The following is a 19,542-nucleotide window of genomic DNA, read 5'->3' as shown; positions in this document are numbered from 1 at the left end:
CCACCATGCACAGGCACCCCCCTTGCACTGCCATACACACAGACTCCACACCCACATCCCCTCACACATCCCAGCCACCTTCACCCCCATACACAACCCTCCAAAAACCTCATACTCATCCACATCCCACATATCCATACACACCCCCACATTCTCCCTCACCCCACACCCCCACACGTATCCACCCCCACAGACACACCCACACCCTCCCCCACACCCCACATACCCATACACCCACATCCCCCCACAAACCTATACCCCTCCCACAATATACAAGAGTAACAGTTCATTTTAAGCTATTATATACAATCACCTCTATGTACACTATACAAGCCCAGGTAAACCAGGAGAAAATACTTTTTGAAATCGAATTAATGAATGTTTTAGATGTTTGCTTTTTAGAATATAATGTGCCCCTTGACACGTGGGGTCAGGGGCTAGGGGATGGGGCTTCCAGTCATAAGATGGTGACCAGGGGTGGGGCACATGTCAAGGGGCAGGGCTACCCATGTGGCCCTCGACAGCTTGCCAAAACTCATAAGCAGCCCTCTCCCTGAAATAATTGCCTGCCCCTGATATAAGGGGATGCACATAGACCCCAAGAGTCCCTATTGGTTACGGGCATATCAGAGGCTTACACTGAAACCTCTTTACAGAACACTACAAAATGCCTCCTACTATTGAGGGTTGTTGGTTGTAGCTGTGTTGGTTTAAGGCAGGGGTGGGCAAAATGCAGCCTGGGGGCTGGATGGGGCTCCCCCCGGCGACTTCTGGGGGCCAGATGCAGCCCACAAGGCCATTCTATCCAGCCCACGGGGCCCCTAAAAACTTTAGAAAATTAATATTTATCTGCCCCTAGCTGCCTATCATGTGGCCCTCGATGGCTTGCCAAAACTCAGTAAGCAGCCCTCTGCCCAAAATAATTGCCTGCCCCTGGTCTAAGGACATAGGCAGACAAGGTTCTTGGGTAGATGTGATATCTTTTATTAGACTAACTAAATAGTTGGAAAATTGTTCTTTGCAAGCTTTCAGGTACGAATACCTTTCTTCAGGAAGAGAGAGTTGTTCTATGCCTGAAGAAGGGCATTTGTGCCCAAAAGTTTGCAAAGAACAATTTTTCCTACTATTTGAGGTATTGCCAGGTACATGGGCTCAGACTTAGGAAGGAGGAAAATGATTTTGCTGCCCTCTGCAAGCTGTAGCTGCCAATGGAACCTCAAGAGTTCCCAAGGAAATAAGGATATGGACCATGACTGCTTTCAGGAGCCAGCCCCCTCCTCCTCCGACTTCTGATGCAGCTTTTTAAAGAGAATGTTGGAGATTTTGGAACAGAGAAAGACTGATCTATTAGGACACTTGGGCTCTCTACCACCAGTTCCAGCCATTTGTGGCAAAGTCTCTGGGACAAGCTTTGAAAGAAACCACACCCTGAGTTAGCCCTATATAGGAAGCTCTGGGTGTTTTCAGGGAGCAGAGTCCCCATACTTGTAGAAGAGGCATTTGAGCTGTGGTTTAATCATGCCTCAGAAACTTAAGTCAGAATATTTATGACATTCTCCGAATGATTCGAGTGTTATATCTGTCCGCATCCAAAGTCACCATTACGGAACATGTACAACATAAGCAGGGTTACACCTGACATTGAGGTATCCTGGTGCTAGTGCTGGGTGGAGCTTCATGGCTGGGTAAATATGATCTACAGCATCATTGGCCAAAACCTTTGCTGGGCCTTCAGACTCATCTCCAGCATAGCTGTGCACCTCTACTGCAAGGGGCCTTGGGACTGTTCCCTGGTTGAATGCTGGGAGCAGCTCCCTCCTGGGGAGAACTGCTTCATTAGTCATGTTGATTACCTAGAAGGTTAAAGGGTTGAGTCCTGCTTGAAATTTGGCTGTAGATTGCCCTAAGGGGTTAGTATGGAGGATGTGATGCAATGATTGGAGTCTTGCAGGGTCCTCAGTGGAGAGTCCAGACTCCCATGTGAGGGTGTGTGTTGAGGAGATGGCCTTGCTGGAAAAACCCTGTGGGTATTGTTGCTTCATTCTGCAGCTGCTTTGTTGGCTTGTAGCCCAGAAACAAATATTTGCAGAGGGATGGAAGGGGGTCTTACTCTTCTGGGAAGGCCCCACCCCTGCCTCTACGCAGTTCCTGTAAGCAAGCCCAGCTCACATCCTGGGGGACAAGCCAGAACACAGGAACCATGAAGGCCAGTGCAGGGCTGCTGCTCGCCCTGGCTTGTGCCCTCAGCACAGGTAAGGAGCCCTGTCCCAGGTTTCTCTAAAGCAGCTGGGCCTCACTATGAACATGCCCCACGAGGCCAGGGCCTGGGACCAGGGGGCCCTGCTACTGCACCCCCTCCCCAGCCATATGGCACAGGGCTGGCACTCAGCCTCCCCTCCAGGCCAATGCAGGGGACCCACATTGTGTACCTACACTGTAGGGGACCTGGTGTGAAGTGAGAGCAGTAGGATCCAAGGCCAGCTCCTGAGGAAAGGCCTCAGTCACTCTGTTAGGGGTCTGCCCAGGCTGAGCAGCAGCAACCCTCTCTCTGAGCCACATAACAAGCAGGGAGCCCCAGGGCAGTTCATGCTTCATGAGGCAAAGGCTTCTATGTTATGTGGCCATCTACCGGCAGCTGAGAGCAGTGGTGAAATCAGCCATTGTTTACAAACACCAGAGTCTCTATGGTCTAGGCCGGTGGTTTTCAACCTTTTTTTCATTTGTGGACCCCTTTGGAAATTTCAAATGGAGGTGTGGACCTCTTTGAATTGTAAGTGTGGGTATTCACGTACTTTTGATTGATCATAGTTATTTATCTCTTGTGGACTCCCTAGACATAGTCTGCGGACCCCCTGCAGGGGTCCGTGGACTACAGGTTGAAGACCACTGGTTTAGGCAGAGGAGCAAGTGAGGTAGCTTCTTGCTAGGAGGAGGGACAGAGAGATTGCCAGGGTTCAGGTAACTACAGTGTGGTCCTGTGTTTGTCCCTCACCCCACTGTGGCAACTGCTGCTCCCACGTGTGAGAACAGCCCTGAGCTCCATCTCTGACGCTTGTACAACTGCCCAGAATTCCTCACTCAGTTGTCCCACAAAAGGCACAGCTGGCACGTGGTCAACACCAACTTTGGCTCCATTAGCTCTGCACTGCCTGCATAGCTACCCACATGCATCCTAGGCTCCTCTGGGATGCCTGCATGTAGGGCAATGACAAAAGCCAGGCAGCATTGTCCTCTGCATCCAGGCTGTGGCTAGCTCTGTGCCTTACTGCATCCTTCTAGGCCAGTGCTCCCCTCTCAACAACTTCCAGAGTCGCAAAGCCACTGAACTGATCTCACTGAGTCTCCATGGCCCTGCCCTGGTGTCAGAGGAACCCATGCAGGTGGAAGAATGTGCCAGGCGCTGCACAGCACTGCTAGACTGCAGGTAAGGGCACAGTGGAAGGAGGGCAGGCATCAGCTGCAAACACAGGAGCACATGGGAGTATGGGAGTGCATTGTGCAGTGGGGGCTAGGGGGTGATGTGGTGGTATCCTATCTGAATGGTGAGAAGATTGTATGAAGTAGTGTTGGCCTAAGTGTAGGGTGGTTTAAGTGAGGTGGAATTGTACTGACTCATTTTGAAAAAGATTGTATATAGCAGGGTTGTCCTGCCTGAATATGAGCAGAGTTGTGTGGGGTGGTGCTGGGCAGTGTGGATGTAGGGAGAGTTGTTCGTATGTGGGGTTGGCCTATCTGTGCATGAAGGGACTTGTGTTGGATGGTTTCAACTTGTCTGGGTGTGGGAGGATTAGGAGGCAAGGTGTCAGCCACTTTAAAGGGAACTGGAAATAGTAGAATGGAGTGGAGTTGACCTGTCAAGTTGTAGACAAGGATATATGAGGTGCTGCAATCTGCTGGGTGTATGTAGGGATGGTGTTGGCCTGTCTGCATGTAGGAAGGCTTGTTTAGAGTAATGGCAGCCTGCTAGGTGTGGGGTGGATTGCATGGGGTTGTGTTGTCCTGTCTTAATGTGGTAAAGATTGTATGGGATAGTATCAGCATATCTGAGGGTGGGTAGGTTTGGGGTGGTATCAGGCTGCCTGAATGTGGGGATGGTTGTGTGAGGTAGTGTGGGCTTCTCTGGGTGTGGGTGGAGCCATATTGAGTGGTGTCAAGCTGTCTTGTGGGCAGGAAAGTATCAGGTGGTGTCAGCCTCTCTGGGCATTTTTACACATGTCCTAGGAGATGTGGCAGGCTGGTGCTTTAATTAGCAAGCCATGCTAATTAAAAGCTCCCAAGGGTCACATGTATCAGTGCCCCCTGCACTAAAAAATGACAGTGGGGCACTTTGAACCAAAGCTTATTCAGTGAGCTTTAGTTCAAAGTGCCCCGCTGCCATTTTTCAGCATGGGGATGCTGAAACACGTGAAGCTGGAGTCTGTCGGAGCACATCAATTTCTGCACTCCAGCAGACTCAGTTAATTGTGCTGGATTTTCAGTGCGTTGGAGCCGGCTCCCTGAACATGTATAGGAGCTCTCTGGGTTTAGGGATGTTCTATTAAATGGTATTGTGTCAGGAGACTGAAGCAGCAGAAACAGCTGGTTGCAGACCAAAGCAAGAATCCAGAGCCGCCCACTGCATAGAAACACATGCCCGAGTTGAAGTAGAACCTGTCGATTCCAGATTGGCCTTGTCAGCTACCTTTGGACCCACAGATAAGTCAGTCATGGAAGACACAATCATCATCATCCTTGACTGTGAGGGACTGCCGATGATAATGATGATTGTGTCTGGATACTCAGGGGGTTGTGTAGGATGGTGTTGATCTCTCTGGGTGTGGGAAGATTTGTGCAGGAAAGTGTTGGCTTATCTGGGTGGAGGGAGGGATATGTGGGGTGGTAGTGGTCTACGTATGTGAGGGAAGGGTTGTACAGTCTGTCTAGATGTGGAGAGAGTTGTGTAGGGTGGAGTTGTAAGTAGGGAAGGATGTGTAGGGTCATGTCAGCCTGCCTAAGTGAAGGGAGGGCTGTGTGATATGCCATCAGCATGTCTGGGTGTGTGAAGGGTTGTGTGGTGTGGTATAGGCCTGTCTTGGTGTGGAGAGGGTTATGGGGGGCAGTGTCATCCTGGGGGGAAGTGGGTAGGTTTCATAGTTTCATAGTTTCATAGTTTTAGGGTTGGAAGAGACCTAATAGATCTTCTAGCCCGACCCCCCGCCAGGGCAGGAGAACAACCCCAAAAAAACAAACAAACCCTAAAAACAAAAACGGGACTCAAATGAGTCCAGCCAGGTAAGTATCCAGCCTCTTCTTAAAGATCCCCAGGGTAGGGGCCAGCACCACCTCCCTTGGAAGTTGGTTCCAGCTCCTAGCCGCCCTAACTGTGAAGTAGTTTTTTCGGATGTCCAATCTGTACCTCCTCTCCATCAACTTGTGCCCATTATTCCTTGTTATGCCAGCAGGGGCTAGGGGAAACAGCGTCTCCCCCAAACCCTTCTGGTTCCCCCTAGTGAGTTTATAGACGGTCACCAGGTCCCCCCTCAGCCTTCTCTTGTGGAGGCTGAATAGGTTCAAGTCCCGCAGTCTCTCACTGTAGGGTCTGCCCTGTTGTCCCCGGATCATGCGGGTGGCCCTCCTCTGGACCCTCTCCATGTTGTCCACATCCCTCCTGAAATGGGGCGCACAGAACTGGACACAATACTCCAGCTGCGGCCTGACCAGCGTCGCATAGAGGGGGAGGATCACCTCCCTGGCTCTACTCGAGATGCACCTGTGGATGCACGACAAGGTCCGGTTAGCCCTGCCAACCATGACCTCGCATTGTCGGCCCATGTTCATCTTGGAGTCAATAATGACACCAAGATCCCTTTCCGCCTCCGTGCTCTCAAGTAGGGAGCTCCCCATCGTATAAGTGTGCTGCTGGTTCCTACTACCCAAGTGCAGCACCCTGCACTTGTCCGTATTGAAACACATCCTGTTCCTGTTTGCCCACCCCTGTAACCTATCCAGATCCTTCTGCAATCTCTCTCTCCCTGCTAGCGTGCTCACCTCCCCCCAAATTTTGGTGTCATCAGCGAATTTAAACAGGTTGCTTTCCACCCCAACATCAAGATCGCTGATGAAGAAATTGAACAGCGCAGGCCCCAGGACCGAGCCCTGGGGGACTCCACTACCCACCTCCCCCCAAGTCGAGTATGATCCATCCACCACCACCCTCTGAGTGCGACCCTTCAGCCAATCTGCAATCCATCTGACTGTGTAGGCATCTATGCCACAGTCGCCTAGTTTATTAATTAGGATGGGGTGAGAGACGGTGTCAAAGGCCTTGCTGAAGTCCAGAAAGACTACATCCACCGCGACACCTGCGTCCATGGCCTTTGTGACCTGATCATAAAAGGCAATCAGGTTGGTCTGACATGATCTCCCCCTAATAAATCCATGCTGATTGCCCCTGAGCATCATTTCTGATGCCGGCCCATCACAAATGTGCTCCTTGATGATCTTCTCAAAGAGCTTCCCCAGGATTGAGGTAAGACTGACGGGCCTATAATTGCCCGGGTCCTCCCTTTTCCCTTTTTTGAAGATGGGGACCACATTAGCTACCTTCCAATCGTCTGGCACCTGGCCCAAGCACCACGATCGCTCGTAGAGCCGTGCCAGGGGCCCTGCAATAACCCCAGCCAGCTCCCTCAGCACCCTGGGGTGGAGAGCATCCGGACCCGCTGACTTGAACGCGTCCAGCCCCTCCAGAAGCTCTCTAACCCGGTCCTCCCCAACCTGAGGTCTGAAGGCGATCCCCTCGCGTCCGGCTTCTATCACAGCAGGGAAGTCCCGGTCCCTGCACAAGAAAACGGAGGTGAAGAATTGGTTAAAGAGGTCCGCTTTATCCTCTGACGCAACCACCAGATTGCCCCGCATATCCTGCAGGGGCCCCACATTACCCGGCGCCTTCTTCATCCTCCCAATATATTTGAAAAAGGACTTTTTGTTATCCTTAATCCTGGACGCTAATCCGAGCTCTATCTCCGCCTTGGCCTTCCTAACAGCCCGCCTGCAGGCCCGAGCAGAGGAGGTATACTCCTCTTTGGAGATTACACCCCCCTTCCACCGGGCGTACGCCACCCTTTTGGCAAGCAGGCATTCCCGGACACCCTTGGTGAGCCAGGGGGGCTTTTGGACACTCCTGCCCGCCTTGCTTCTTGTCGGGATGGACACCCCTTGGGCCCCGAGTATCGTTTCCTTAAGGAACGACCACTCCTCTTGGACGCTGAGTTCCTCTGCCCTCAAGGACCCCAGTTCCTCTCCCACTAATCTCCTCATCTCACTGAAGTTGGCCCTCCTGAAGTCTAGGGCCACCACCTTGCTGCGGGCCCTTGACACTCTACGCTGGATGGTGAATTCCAGCACGCGATGATCACTATTGCCCAGGTGGTCAAGAACCTGGAGGCCTCTTACCAGGTCGTCGCCTGCGGCCAGGACCAGGTCCAGCAGAGCATCTCCTCTGGTGGGACTGTGCACCTCCTGAATCAAGTGGAGGTCCTGCAACTCGGCCAAGAACCTCCTGGAGCGGTCCGTCCCGGCTGACTGCTCCTCCCAGCAGATGTCCGGGTAATTAAAATCGCCCATGACAACTACATCCCTTGCTTTTAGTGTCTCCGCAAGCTGGCCTGAAAATTCCCTGTCCAGCTCCTCCTCCTGATTGGGGGGTCTGTAATAGACCCCCACCGTCAAATCCCTCTCGCCTTGCCCCCCCTGGATCTTGACCCAGAGCACTTCAGCTCGCCCTTCCCCTGACCCCATACTGCTGGCAGAGGATGTGTAGTGCTCCTTGACATAAAGTGCCACCCCCCGCCTTTTCTGCCTTCTCTATCCCGCCTGTACAGCCTATAGCCCCTAATGTTAACTGCCCAGTCATGGGATGAGTCCCACCATGTCTCTGTTAACCCTACGACATCTGGATTTGAACTAGCTATTCTGAGGGTGAGTTCCTCCTGTTTGTTCCCCATGCTACGAGCATTGGTGTACAGGCATTTAAGGCCTTGCAAGACTGTGTGCCCCCCCACCCCCTGATTAGCCAGACCATCAGGACCCCTGTTACTTACCTTTGCACCCCTTGCCCTGATGGCGTCTCCTCGTCTTTCTGCAGCCCCCTCCCCCGGCGAGTCTAGTTTAAAGCTCGCCGTACGAGATCAGCCAACCTGGAAGAGAAGACACGCTTGCCATTAGGGGAGAGATGAAGCCCATCCCGCCCCAGCAATCCCCCCTCCCGAAAGCATGGGTCGTTGGGTCGGGGATCAGCCTGTTGGAGTTTGTGGAAGTTCGTGCAGCATGGTGTCATTCTCTCCAGATATGGGGAGTATTTCTTGGCTGGGGTAGGACTATCTGGGTATGAGAAGGGATTATATTGCATGCTGCCAATAAGTTTGCCTGTGGCAAGTGGTTTGCAAAGTGGTTTTAGGCCTGTCTGTATAGGAGGAAATTTGTGTGGGGTAGTGTTGGTCTGTTTGGATGTGGGAAAGATTGTATTAGGCTTTCTGCATGTGAGAAGGGATGTGTGCTTTGGCATTGGCATGTGTAGGTTTGGGAAGGGTCATGAACGATGTGTGCCCCTTGAGGCTGGGGGGGCATGGCGACTGCCCGCAGGTGGCGGCAGTGGCGGCAGCGATGTCAGCAGCAGGGGCGTGTCAGCAGCGGAGACGTGTCAGCAGTGAGTGGGGACTGTCCGCAGGTGGTGTGGCAGCGTTGGCAGCAAGGGCAGGCCAAGCGGGGACTGCCCGCAGGCAGCTGCAGTGATGTTTACGGCAAGGGCGGGCTGAGCAGGGACCGCCCACAGGAGGCTGCAGCAGTGTCGGCAGCGAGTGGAGGGGGGTGGCGAGCAGTGATGCAGGCATTGGCGGTGGCCAATTTTAGGAGGGGGCACATGCCCCCCCCCTAGTACCCCACCTACGTGTCACCTATAGGAAGGGTTGTGCAAGATGGTGTTATCCTAGCTGAATGTGGGGATAGTTGTGTGGGATGATGTTGGCATGTCTGGGTGTGGGGAGGGATATGTTGGGTGGTCTCATCATCCTCACTGGATGTGTGTAGGCTTGTGAGTGGAGGTGTCAGTCTGGATGTAGGGAGATTTGCATGGTGGGGCCTGACTGCACTTGGGGCAGATGTGAGGAGTATGTTGACCTGTCTGGGTGTGAGGAGGGCTGTGTGGTGACTTCTGGGTTGCATGGCATTGGCCTATGTGGATGTATCCACAGGGAGGAGGGTAGGTATATTCATTTTTACAGTATATTATTTTGATGGTACAGTGAACATGGAGCTACAAAGGGGCAATGGACTGACCTCTAGTTTCCTCTGTCACTGCTCTCTTCTCAGTGTTTTACTCTCCCTGTTACTGCCCTTTCTGTTGGGGCAGTGCAGATGGGGCTGGCCAGGAGCAGGTTTCTGAGATGGAAGCTGCTATAGGAAGCTGTCATCTCTTGGGGAGAACGGGGAACACTGGGAAATTTAGAGTTGGCATTCTCCTGCTAAGCCAGAGACATGGTCTGGAGTTGGCGATAATTTTACTCCAGGGCCCAGCTGGGCCTGGTCTCAAAAGGGAGAGGTTCCAGCAGTCACCCTCTTGGGGTACTAGCTCCCCATACCAGTCCTAGGGTTCCTAACCCTTCTGCCCAGACCTTTGTGGCTCATGTTGAATGTTTGCTCAGTAGGGCTGTGCGAAGCTTCAGTCCCTGATTCGATTCGGCGGAGATTCGGCCCAATTCAGTGGCCAAATCTCTGAATCTGAATCCAAATCGAATCAGAGGACCCTTTAATCTCTTCGAATTGAATCAGAACCCTCCGAATCGATTCGGCAAGATTCGGAAAGATTCGGTGATTCGGACATAGACACAGCTTTAAATGTTTTTTCTACATACCTCTAAGTAGCAGGGGCTCATGAACGCTGTGATGCTGGGGCGCATGGAGTGTCCCACAGAAGTGCGGCGGGCTCCCCAGTGTGCTCAGCAGCAGACCCGGAAGTGGACCAGAAGCACTTCCAGTCCACTTCCGGGTCTGCCAGGGAGCACTCAGGGCCCACCCCCAGCTCAGTGACTGGTGCCTCCTGGGTGGGGGAGGCACCCAGGGTCCCCCTGTGCCCAATCAGGAAGCCAGGGAGGCACGGGGGAGCCCCCAGCGTGCTCTCTGGCAGTCCCGGAAGTGGACTGGAAGTATTTTCAGTCCACTTCCAGGCTCACCGCCGAGCATGTGGAGGACCCCTCTGCACTCCTGTAGGATGCTCCATGCGTCCCAGCATTGCAGCGGTCACAAACCACGCCTGCTACCTCCAGGTATGTAGAAAAACATTTTAAAGCTGTGCTGTGTCTGCATCGCTGATTATCTGAATCAGCATTGAATCTTCAGATTCAGATTTGGCCAAATCGAATCAGGGACAGTGATCCGAATCAACGAATCGAATCACTGTTCCTGATTTAGGCCGAATCCAAATTGAATAGGGCTGGCTTCGCACACCCCAACTGTGCAGTAACTCAGTCTGCCGCACCACTCCCACCTTGACATGGCTGTGTGACAGGGGGCAAACTCCCAGGCCCAGTCACAGTACTGGCCCATGTCTTTGGGCAAGCCATCCACCTTACTCTCCTACCATACCTTTTTGTAAATTAAAGATGTTAATTAGGTGGAAGGCTGCCCTTTGAGCACCCTGCTGTTCATGGGCAGTCCACACACAACCTCTACCTTCCCCTATCATGTCCAGTGCCTTGCAGATGTCATCTCTGAGCTGATCTATGCTCTGGCCTAAAGCCGGGCAAACTCACTACATGGTTAGACCTTTCTCATTCTGCCCTATTCAGTACCTCACACCTACAGCCCTCGCTGTCACTGGGGCATCTACCACCCTGCCTGCTCTCACCAGGCCTCTCACACTCATACCCCTTACTGGGCTTCATTCACACCGCCCTGCTCCCTTGAGCAACCATGTAGGGCATCAGTCTTGACCCTGCACTCCTCGGCTACTCCTGGCACAGCATTTTGGGCCTCTCCCGTGACTCTCATCTGCGTGGTGGCCAGGCAATTCATCCAACATGGGACTAACTCTGTCCCTGGCCCCACACTGGGTAACACAACCCACAGTTCCCTAACTGGGCCAATGACTCATCCCTTCTTCTTGCAGCTCCCTCTGAGCTGCCTTACTCAGGCTCAGGCCCACTTGTAGTCTCAGGTGCCCCAAGGCTTACCTGGGCCTCTCTCTGCCCCTTCCTCAAAGGGGTCCAACTCACTCGCCCCCTTGTCTCTGGGGCCCAACTCACTCGCCCCCTCATCTCTGGGGTTCAACACAACTCTCTCCTTCCTGGGGCTCCAGGGTCTTGCACCCCTACAGGCTCAAGTGCCACTCATGGGCATGCCTGGCCTCACTACCCACTCTGGGCTCAGATGCCACTCATGGGCATCCGTAGCCCTACTACCTCCAATCTTACAGTAACCCACCGGCTGGTGGGGGCTGGGGTTTTGATGCATGCCTACCTTCCTTTCACCAGGGAGGTAACTGGCCTGGCATTTCTTGGAGGTTGTCCTGCCACAGACAGCCCCACCAAACCACCCTTCCATGGCAGGGTGCAGTTTTCAGTCTTACCTGCCATCCCCATAGCTCCTGCTGTTACCTCCAAGATGTTCCTTTATCAGCAGGACAGCCAGGTGGTGTTGCTCCCTCAGCTGCTGGCAGCAAACTACTGCCCCAGCCCTCAAAGCCAGGATCTGAAAATGGCCGCCTCATCAGGGCTGGTGTGCACACCCACCTTACCCCTTAAAATGGTCACTGTGGGAGGCTTTCCCTGCTGCCCACACAGCAAACTCACTCAGAGCTTGCAACAGCCCTTAAGTGGCAAGCACCCTGATGGTGCTCCGCCACAATCTCTGCCATAGGCTGCCACTCCTTGAGTAGTCCAAGGGAAGGACAGCGCCTGTGCTGTTTCAAGGACACATCTTGGATCTTGAAGAGTGCTGAGAGTTGCAACCATAGAAGCTGCACTGGACCCCTGGGGTTGTGTTGCCATTACTGGGGTCTGGACCCCCCTGGATGAATAGATATTGTCTGAACAGGACCCCTGGACCAGTTCCATCCCTTCACCCAGGCTGGGGAGAAATCAAGGGCTTGAGAAACTCTTGCATTTGGTGTATGTCAGGCTGGGGAGAAGTAAAGGGCTAGAGCAACTCTTGCATTTGTATATGTCAGAGGTGCTTTGAAAACTCAGACTCAGAAGTGGCCAGTGAAGGGCGGCCCTCATGTTGTGGGGACACTCCATGCCTGAAGTGCAGAACACACGGTGAGTATTGGCAGTGTCATAGAGGGAGTGAGTGTGCTGAGGGCAAACAGACCACAGAGCTACTTGTATTTTTGCTCCTGACATGGAGTCAGTCAGGTTTGGGGGGCAGGGCATATTTTGGGAGAGGTGGGTTCTAGTCCCAGCAGGAACCACTGCCATTCGCACCCGTATAAGCCATTTGGGGCAGGGCCTGTCTCTGGCTGTTTTTATCTCTTTGCTTCAGCCATGCTGATTATTAATGATGGGGCATATCAAAGGTAATGCAAATCCATCTCTGGGGTATTTTGTAAAAGCTGGGATGTCAAGCTCATCAGGTGCCACAAGCTGGATGAACGGTGCAAGGCCAGTCCATGGGCCTACCCTGGCCTTTCATGCCACATGAAGGATGTGCCTACCCCAGCCCCATGTGCTGCATGTTGTGTGCATCTGCCCCAGCCACATGCAGAGGGCAGGGACAATGCAGCATGCGGCGCATGTGGTGTGTGGATCCATTCCAAGCAAGCTCCACAGGCAGCACTGTGGGCTGGATGATGTGGCTCTGAGGGCCTTATCTTTGATTCCCCCTGTGTTAAAAGCTAGACAGGTAGTTCTCAACTCAAAACTGGACTGGGCACCTTGGAGTGCCACAAGAACCTGCCAGGGGTGCTGTAATATCAGTTCTACACCGTGGCAGTTCTTTATGGTTGCAGCAGCATTTGTCTCCAAGCTGCTTCTGCCATGGGGTGAAACTACCCTGTACACCTCCATTTTTAGGAGGCATGTTGGAGCCAAGCCAGGAAGAGCTACTGAATAACATTTTCACTGAATAACACTTTCAGCTGCAGTCCCTTCTCAGTTTGCCTCTGACATGCCCCCGAACACAGAAGTGCGTGGGACAGATCCACCTGTCCTCTGCACCTATATTCCTAGGAGACACTGTGGAGGGTGAGATTGGGAAGGGCTGCTGCGTTCCTGCTACAGCCATTTTGTAATCTGACTCTGAAGGAGGTGTGCAGCATAGTTCCACCTGGCCACAGTGGTGGTGGCAGCAGAGTTAATATAATCTAATTATATTAATAATTATCTAATCAATTATTAACATTTTAATTAGTAATCAAATTATAACATGTATGTTATAATATTCACAGTACATTTATGTTAGTTTTTCAAATGGGGTGCTGCTGAATTCTGAAAAGTGTTGGAGAGGTGTTATCTCTTGAATCTGCTCTTCTGAGCTTCCTTTAGCTGCCCTCCAATGAGTTGGTACGTATGGGCATCTGTACATGTGATGGTGTTTAATCCTCACTAAATGAAATAGGTTTATTAAAATTGAAATGATTTGTTTTAATTTGATATGTCATTGTTTACAGGTGACAGTCTTTAAATCGAATTAAGCTCAGTGCGCAATTCACAGTAACTTCCAGCAGGGGGAGCCACATAACAATCCACCCTGCCTATCTCTTCAGTACTCAATTACAGCAGGGGGCACTAATCCCCTCACTCCCGAAATGCCACCCCCTCCTCCCCCCAGCCCAGAAGCTGTAGCTGCTCGCATGGAGTCCCACACCAATCTGTTTATGAAAAAAACAGACCACACCCAGAAGGAACTTTATAAATTAAAACCTTTATTTAGTTAAAAAAGACTATAAAAATATAAATTATACTATTTTCTGATAATTGATTTAAAAACATAAATAAATAAAAACATCAAACATAAACATACTTTTCCTCAACCGAGTGGGGCCAGCTGGATGGTGGCATTATCTTCTATCATCTTCTATCTTATTAGAAGAGAGAAGATAATAGAAGATTGGGAGAGAGAGACAGAGAGAACAATGAGGAGAGAGAGAGAGAGAGAGAGTGTGTGTTTAGTGAGGGAGGCAGTATGTGTGTTCATAGGATGAGTCCCACGAGCACACCCCACCATATACATGCACCCACACCCCCACTCACACTGCCATACACACTGACCCCCACACACACCCCAGCCACCTTTCCCCCACACACAACCCCCCACAAAACCCATACCCACCCACACCCATAACCACACCCACACCCACATGCTCCCTCACCCCGCACCAAAATCCCCAAACCTATCCATCCCCCCACAAGCCCCCCACACATACCAGCACCCTCCCCACACCGCACATACCCACACACTCGCAGCCCCCCACAAACCTATACCCACCCCCCCATGCCCCCACACCCCCATAGTATACAAGAGTAAGACTTCATTTTAAGCTACTGTGCAATCACCTCTGTGTACACTACACAAACACCTGTAAATCAAGACAAAAATATTTTTTGAAATCAAATTAATGAATGTTGTAGATGTTTGATTTTTAGAATATAATTTGGTATTTTTCTGGTTCAAAGAAGGTAAAACCCCTTGCTGAAAGGAGTATTTCTGGGGGCAAGGGGAGGGACTTCTGGTGGCAAACTTTAAGGGGTGGTACTTCTGGTCCCAAGATGGTGACCAGGGGGTGGGGCATGTGTCAAGGGGCGGGGCTACCCATGTGGCCCTCGACAGCTTGCCAAAACTTGGTAAGTGGCCCTCCGCCCAAAATAATTGCCTGCTCCTGGACTAGACAGATACCTGTTGCAGAGCTACACAACCCTGACCACCAATACCAAGGGTGTCATCGCTGCATGAATCAATGCCTTCCTCAGTGTGTGAGTGGCATGGTCCTGCCCACCTTTGGGGAAAGGAAATGCGATGAAAAATAAAGTTGTGAACCTTGTCCTGCCTGTGCATATGCTGTGCTGGTGGGAACAAGGGGCCAAGGTGGTGTTGTTGTGCCATCCCATCCTAATACTAATCCTAATCCTACTCAGATCTTCATTTAGCACTGTCATTCCCGTTAAGGAAAAAATTGACCTGATATTCCTAAAGAGGGCAGCTGCCCTTAACGGTTCTGCAGGCTCACAGAACACCATTTGTCAGGTTTTCTGTAAAACTTCCACATGAATATGTGGGTTGGGGGTGTGTGGAAAATTCAGCCACAGCACACCAAAAAGGGATGTTTTAGTGGAGGGTAGAGGGGACCAGTGGTTCCTCAAGGCCTCTGTTTTTGTGCAAAGTCTGAAGAGCTATGCTCTGCTGACCTATTTTCTGCAATGCAACAGTTGCAATTTCAACTGGTGCCAGTGAACACCATGTTCAGAATGGCTTGCCACCACTGCTGAGGCTTCTGGGGAATCATACTGAGGAAAAAAACCTTTGCTAACCTGAATGACCCAGACACTGTGACCCATTGACCCAGACAATGGTAGCAGGGACCCCAGCCCAACCGCCATCCTCCACCCCCGAGTGACTGGGGCTAGGCATGCCCCTTCCCTGGCATTGGCTCAGGCAGAAGCCTGGTCAAAGTAAAGGGTGGGGGGTTAACACAGGGCAAAGCAGTTCCGATGCCTGCAGCCGTGGAATCAGAAAACCTCATGCTAGTTTAAACAGCAAATGAAAATATGCTCGGGAGCCCACTCAAAGCAGAGAAGCAGGTATTAATGTCATACTAGTGTCGGATTAATGCACAGGCACAAGGGGGCCGGAACCTGGGGTTCCCTTACTAATCATGATCCACCTGGAGTTGACAAAGAGGCAGCATGGACCTGGTGGGCATGCTAGCCGCTGTCATCCATTGCAGGCTGCTGTCATCTGCGGTGGGCAATCTGTGAGCCTGCTCGAGTGTGAAGTGCACCTGCTTTATGAATAGCAGGTCATTTCTGTTGTGTCCCTCTGGTGGCTGGAATTGGAATTGCTTTTGTTCTCAAACGTGCTGCAGATCGCTATGGAGGGTCTCATGGCAGGGCCCGTGTTTTGCATGCAGGAGGATCTGAGTTCCCTCCTGTAATTTCCTGCATGTCCATAACAGCATGCACTGATATGGGGACAGTGCCCTTTTACCCCTGAGCAGTGGAGCTCATACAGGTTTGGGTTCTGGCCTGTTCCTAATATTGCCGCCCCTCTACGCAGGCATGTCCCTACAGCTGGGATGATCCTCTCTTTTTCCTGCCTCCCCACTATCAGCAGTTAGTTATGCTGGCAGTCTTGTGCCCTTGCTGGATCTCAGCTAAGTGCCTGCTGTGTCCCATTGCTCACTGACTCTGCAGGGCAGAGCTCCTGGGTCTGCTGTCACTTGTTTTTGCTTCACACCAGAGTCAGTCATGAATTACACCATGTGAGGAGGCCAGAACTGGGACCACAGACCTGAGGAGGAAGTCTTGACTCTGCATATGGCAAGGGGGGATATGAGACAGGCTGGTATCTGAAAGCAGCCCTGGAAGAGGAGGGGGACCTGTTCAAAGGTCAGTGGCTAGTGGTCCAGTATGAACATAGAGGATGTTCTTGCTTTGACTCTCCAGAGCTTTTAACTACAATCAGCAGAGCCATGGCTGCCAGATGCTGCCCTGGACCCAGCACTCAGCACATACCCAGTTGCAGAGGAATGTCTACTATGACCTCTACCAGAAGAAGGGTAGGTGGGCAGCAGGGTATGGCAGGTGAAGTAGGGGCAGGGAGGCATGGAGGGAGCAGCCGAGGAGGGAGGTGTGGAGCTTTCTCTTAGTTTGCATCTGAGCTGAACTGAAAACAAAGGGAAAGAACCTGACTTGACTTGAATGAGCAGTGGCTTAAACTTCTGGAATCAGTGTTATCTACATGTCTTGGTTTGCAACAGACACTGGAACCTCAGCCCTCCCTGTCTGAAGCCACATGTGAGGCTGTGGAGGTGAGTCTGGGCTGTAGGGCAGCCTATGGCCTAGGGTAAATGATTCACAGTGGCAGGCAGAGAACTCAGAATGAGAGGGCAGAGCTAAGGTGATGCCTTGATGCAAGCTGTGCAGGCCCAGCAGGAACACTCCATTGCTTGGCCCTGATGAGGGCTTTGACATGGCAGCTCTTATATTAGTCTGTGCTTTAAAGTTACTGCAGCCTTTGATCTGGCATCTTCAGAGCTATGGAGCTACTGGGCTCTGGTTTACAGCCACTGACTACAACCCTATCTATCTTGTCCCAGGGCTCTCTGGGGTATTTTTCCCTGCTTGGGACCCCAAACAAGGCAGCTCTGTGCTTCTGGGCAATGCAGCCCTTTGTGCCAGGGTGGTAGGTCCAGGGAAGACTGGTTGTACAGACCGTTCATTCCCCACATTCATTCACCAGTATCTGCCACAAACTTGCATACAGAAGGAGAAGGAGGCTGAGTCTGCTTGCTCTGGGGACACTGGGCCACAGATTTGGCCTTGCCTTGGGGCTATGTGAAGGGTATGTGTCCCAAGAGCTATGTGGCAACTGTCCCCACAGACATGCTCAGGTTCTGCACCTGTTTTGGTTCCCACAGATTACAAGCGGAACTGCATTGTGGGAGACGGCACAAGTTATCGGGGGATGTTGTCAGTGACAGAGAAGGGCAAGACCTGCCAGCATTGGAGGCTGACGTTTCCCCATGATCACAGGTACTGAGGATGGGGGACTGATCTCTGTCTGAGGGGCTCTCCCACTGAACTTGGGGCCCCATGATGTCACTAGCCCTGCAGCCAGCGCACCCCACCTCTTCCCTGGGCATGTATCACAAGGGCTGCAGCTCTAGGTAGCCCAGGACAGATGGTGCTGCATTTGGAGACAGACAGGGCCACTCTGGCCATGACCAGTGCTGTACCTGTAAAAGGGGCCTCTCAAACATTCTGGAGGCACCGGGGCAGGGCTTGCATTCTGCAGAGGGTGAAAGATAACAGGTGGTAAGTAAAGGGCTATGAAGATGGTGCAACCCTGTGGGGCCTGCTTAATGGGCCACTGCCACTACAGTGAGCTTCCTAGGATTGCATTTGAAGGCACCTGGATTAGGGCCACGGGGCCATTTACTACCTGCTGCTAGACCCCTTCTGGGTGCACCCAGGGGAGCTGTACCCATGTCAGAAATAACCTGGCTGGACATGACCTCTAATAACCTTGCTAGGACATAAGCCCCTCCCTGCATGCCCTGCTGTCTGTCTTCCCAGGTTCTCACCATCTCTGCAGAATGGCCTGGAGGAGAATTACTGCCGAAATCCCGATAGAGACAAATGGGGACCCTGGTGTTACACCACAGACCCTGATGTCCGGTACCAGAGCTGCAACATCAAGAAATGTGAAGATGGTGGGTAGAGCAGGCACAGAGCCTCCAAGCAGCTAGTGTCTGTGCAGCAGCCCCCAGCACTCCCCCACAGACAACCAGAGTGACACAAGCCCTGACACACCTGCACAGTCGGGGGGGGGGTTCCCACAAACTTGTCTTTGACACTTGTAATTTCTGGAATCCTTTTGGGGCTATGGTGGCAAGAACTGGGGTTGATCTGGACTTTACGTGGGTTAAGAGCCAGCATTTAGGTTTGCCAGGTGGCAGATGTGTGCTTTTCTTCTGCACTGCTGGCCTCTAGCCCAGCTTGTGCCATGTCTAAACTCACAGCTCTTTCTTGCAGCTGTATGTATGTCATGTAATGGTGAAGACTACCAGGGCTTTGTGGATCGTACTGAATCTGGGCAGGAGTGCCAGCGCTGGGACCAGCAGCACCCCCATAAGCATCCATATGAGCCAAACAAGTATGGAGCCCTCCTCCCTTCAGCCTAAATGGGACAGGGACAGGAGTGGGATTGCACAGCACAGGACCCTGGTGGAGAAAAGGATGCCCCAAGCCCCTTCTTCTTCCCTGACATGGGTGTAAGACCCTGCTGGGAGAAGCTGGCCCCCTGGGACATGGGCTTGGCCTTCTTGCTTTGTCCTTTGCCATGGACATTGATGAGAGCACCTCCCTGTCACCAGCCATGCATCCACAGGCTGCTGCAAGGGTGAGCAGTGATTCACATACAGGAATGCACTCTAAGCCACTAGACACAGCAACACTTTGATAGGGGCTCCTGCACTGAGATTCTCTGGGCAGTACGCAGCAGCTGTGTTGCCTAGACAGAGCTAGTCTAGGGGGGGTGGCGCTGTGCTGTGAACCCCCTTCCTGGGTGCCAGCTGGGAAAACGGAGCATCCCAGAGGCACCCTGATCATGACAACATTGCAATTTCTGACTTTTTAAATCTTGCTGCTTCTTTCCTCCCCTCCCTTTTTTCTGGCTCTTTCTTCTCTTTCTCTTCCCTATGTTGGCCAGGTACCCTGATAAGAACCTGGATGACAATTATTGCCGCAACCCTGACAGCTCTGAGCGCCCCTGGTGCTACACCACAGACCTTGCCCGGAAGCGGGAGTTCTGCCGCATCCGCAAGTGCAGTAAGTTTGGGGCTTCAGGACT

General features: G+C 52.2%; 1 protein-coding gene across 2 annotated transcripts in view; it reads left to right on the top strand.

Moving 5' to 3' along the window:
• The first annotated feature begins 2,167 nt into the window (after positions 1-2,167).
• Positions 2,168-19,542, top strand: part of MST1 (macrophage stimulating 1) — a 32,913-nt gene continuing 15,538 nt past the window's right edge. The window contains exons 1-7 of one of the 2 annotated variants that reach the window (XM_006024995.3): positions 2,168-2,252; positions 3,280-3,424; positions 16,635-16,747; positions 17,609-17,723; positions 18,267-18,403; positions 18,726-18,846; positions 19,402-19,520. In XM_006024995.3, coding sequence (XP_006025057.1) covers positions 2,201-2,252; positions 3,280-3,424; positions 16,635-16,747; positions 17,609-17,723; positions 18,267-18,403; positions 18,726-18,846; positions 19,402-19,520 — 802 coding nt within the window. In that variant the 5' untranslated portion in view covers positions 2,168-2,200. Of the gene's footprint in view, positions 2,253-3,279; positions 3,425-15,692; positions 15,771-16,634; positions 16,748-17,608; positions 17,724-18,266; positions 18,404-18,725; positions 18,847-19,401; positions 19,521-19,542 lie in introns of those variants that run through there. The other variant, XM_025205770.1, reaches the window with a different exon arrangement.

Source organism: Alligator sinensis, unplaced genomic scaffold, assembly GCF_000455745.1.
Source record: "Alligator sinensis unplaced genomic scaffold, ASM45574v1 scaffold467_2, whole genome shotgun sequence".
In the NCBI taxonomy this organism is placed as follows: Eukaryota; Metazoa; Chordata; order Crocodylia; family Alligatoridae; genus Alligator; species Alligator sinensis.
The sequence above is the reverse complement of the archived record's forward strand: the minus strand, read 5'-3'. Positions and strand labels throughout refer to the sequence as shown.